This window comes from Sphaeroforma arctica, assembly GCF_001186125.1.
Source record: "Sphaeroforma arctica JP610 unplaced genomic scaffold supercont1.3652, whole genome shotgun sequence".
Classification (NCBI taxonomy): domain Eukaryota; class Ichthyosporea; order Ichthyophonida; genus Sphaeroforma; species Sphaeroforma arctica.
Genome location: NW_014036906.1, coordinates 1 through 3,190, shown reverse-complemented (window position 1 = coordinate 3,190; position 3,190 = coordinate 1). Strand labels below are relative to the sequence as shown.

At 47.1% G+C, this 3,190-nt stretch overlaps 1 protein-coding gene across 1 annotated transcript; it reads left to right on the top strand.

The window, feature by feature from the left end:
• Positions 1 to 1,915: 1,915 nt before the first annotated feature.
• SARC_13727 (hypothetical protein) lies at positions 1,916 to 2,533 on the top strand (the record flags this gene model as incomplete). Its single annotated transcript, XM_014292143.1, has 1 exon — positions 1,916 to 2,533. One exon carries the CDS (start codon positions 1,916 to 1,918, stop codon positions 2,531 to 2,533), a length of 618 nt encoding a protein of 205 aa, XP_014147618.1.
• Positions 2,534 to 3,190: the final 657 nt, after the last annotated feature.

The following is a 3,190-nucleotide window of genomic DNA, read 5'->3' as shown; positions in this document are numbered from 1 at the left end:
TGGCAATTTTGCGACCACAGGCACCAGCTATGGTGCTTCTCCGGAAAGCATAAACGCTCACGCGCAGAGGAAGACCTACCAAACAGAGGGTCTAGAAAAATTGGCGCACGTTGCGAGACCGGGGGATGTAGCTTTGTCAGCCGACATAAAGGACGGCTTTTATGCGTTAGCTGTTGCCAACCCCAGGGTCTGGAAATTTCACGACCACAAGCTCCAGCTATGGTGCTTCCTAGCATTACCGATGGGGGCAACATTCTCCCCAGCATGGTTCAACCAGCTGATAGACGTAGTGAGGATTCTAAATATACAGAAGGCTAAATATAAAATTTGTTGTACAAGAGCTCGCGGGATACGAATATTACTGTATGTCGACGATCTTCTGATGATGGAACGGCCAAAGACTTGTCGGAAGCATGCCAGAATTATAACAGCAATATTCATGGAGTTTCAACTCCAATTCGCACCAGGAAAAGGTTATTGGATAACACCTGTAAGTAGACTCCAACACCTAGGCGTTATCATAGACTTGAGAGCAAACACCATCGAGATGAGACCAGAGTTCAAGGCGAAGGACCTGAGACTAGCAGGGGCAATCCGGAGCTCGGGTCTACAGAACCAGCGGCGCATACAAACCCGAATTTGGCAATCGTTCTTAAGTTGCCTCCAATAGGCGGGTTTCTCCGTACTCAGCGTGAGGCCATTTATCGCAGATCTGCAACAGTCAACTATCTAGAGTCCCACCTTTTGGATATAACTCTCGGATGCGACCTTCAAGACGATAGAGCGCATTTTGCTCTTAGTGGAGATCTTCTGCTACCGACAAATATGGCTCCAAGACCACCAAGCAACTATCACCTCTGACTCCTCGAAGGTGGGCTTCGGTGCCACGCTCCGATGGAAACAGACCACGCACACATTTTCCGGCACTTGGATCCCAACGGTGAGTCGCTGGCCAATTCCAGTCTTGGAACTAAAGGCACTCGTTCTTACCTTCGAGTTCTTCTTCAACAACACAAAGATCGAAACCACCCCACTTCTCTGGCTCACAGACAGCAGCACTGCGCTACATGCTCTGCGCAAAAGAAGGAGCCAGTCAAAGCTAATGAACGCCCAACTTCGACGGCTAGTATGGTTCTGTCACCGTAACATAGCTCCCTGGCCAGTAGCTCTCGGGTACATGCCGGGGAAGATCAACTTAGCAGCCGATATGTTTTAACGCAGCGGCAAGCTTCTCCAGTATCATTGGACTGTGACTCCAGAAGCAATCTTATCGATATTCCAAAAGTGGCATATTCGACCGAATACAGCGGAACGAACTTATCCAAACAGCTACTACCTCCAAAAAGCCCACCACGGTTATGTATCGTTTGCGAACAGGTTCCACGACAAGTAGGACCAGTCCTTGGAGCTTCTCGCTCCACCAGAGACAATGCTGGGCCAGATACTCGAGCAACTCGACCGACGACTACGCCGAGCAGTCCTCATAATTCAAATTTGGCAGAAGGCTATTTGGTGGCCTCACATCAGTTGACATAGCAAAGAACTGACTATTCTAGAGCCGGGCGCGGTGCACTACCCAGTATCGGTAGCCAACGAACTTAACAGGTTAGTTCCCCCTACGCGTCTATACGGAGCAGTATTGTACGAGCCAGGCGGCAGCGTGCCAATGCCGCGATAGATCGCGCTCGAGTGTGAACACAATTACGGAAAGGAGGGTTAGCGCCGGGCGGGCACTCAGAAGAACTACCGGATAGCGTTCCAGTTCTTGACCAATTACGTTACTAGGCATAATCTTACCACCACCATTCCGACTCGAGATAAGATCTTACACTTCTTAGAGTTTTGTTTTTCAGATCCGAGCAGCAGTCAACAGTTATGCACGAAGCCATGGTCTGATCCCTCCGGACGACACGACATGGCAACGAGCAGTACAGGGGTATATCTCACTGTGGAACCAAGGAAACCCCCCTACCACACCCGACAAGCCTCGCATTTCTGCCACATGGCTTGCTCAGGTCTTGAATGCAACAGGACTTCCGGCGAACTGGCGCGCTCTCAAGTGTTTTGGCTCTCCGGGGCCAGAATAAATACAAACTGGATGTTCGCATGCGATTTCTTTACGTTTGTTTCAGCATCGCACACACTCCTTATCGATCTCAAGAAGAAGAAACGAGGAGAACGCTCCCAGCTGGCCAAGATCATCACCCGACCCCTCGATCGAGTTACATATGCCTTTCTAGAACGCCATCTACCCGATGAATTCCGTTCATCTGACAGCCTACAGGCGCCTGCGACCGCTCTAAATAACCTCACTAAAGAAGTAGGTATAATTACCATACGTCAGCACTTCATAAGAGCTGGACTTGTTGTCGACACAGCCGATAAACATATCCAGGGGCACGCGTTTCGTCGCGGCTTCTCACAGAGTGCATTCAGTTTGAGGGTGCCGGACGATATCATCGCCGGCATCATGAGCATCGATAAAAAAATCACTGGAGAGCTATCGCTCGGTTACTACCGCTTCCGACACTGACCGCAGATTCAACAGTTGTTTGTTATGAGAGCCTCCTACGCAATCCGGTGTGGAATTTTCAAGTAGTTGTAGAAACTAACACTATTCTGGGATGTTTACATATTAATAGTATTATGAAACAGAGAGTAGCACCAATAAAGTCTTCCACTAATTGTGCGTTACTGTTAAATTTTTTAACTATTTAACAGTATCCCACATATTTGTGGTAAGGTATTACGGTCCTACTCTACGTTCTTTTCATACTCTTACTTACAATATGAGTATAAAAGGACGATGAAGTGGAGACACTTCCTCATTCATATTTCCTTCTACTTACCCACCCGCTCCACCCCTTTCATCCATATTACCTTAGATATCACCGAATAGCGATAGGATGTAGTTTGAGAATATACACCAACTAAGCACCCAAGTACACATATCACTTATGCACAAATAGTTCATGTATATCTATATGTAATTTATGTAAGTCTCTATATATAATCAAGTCTATGCCTTTCCTGTAACACATGAGTATACAAGAGAATAGTTAAAATCGTTAAAAATCTTGCACAGACGTAGCTAATTCAAGACTATATCACTCAATCCAGACATCCTGGATCCGACTCCGATAAGTAAGACTAGGTGAACTACACGCAGGAATGTAAATATCTATGAGAG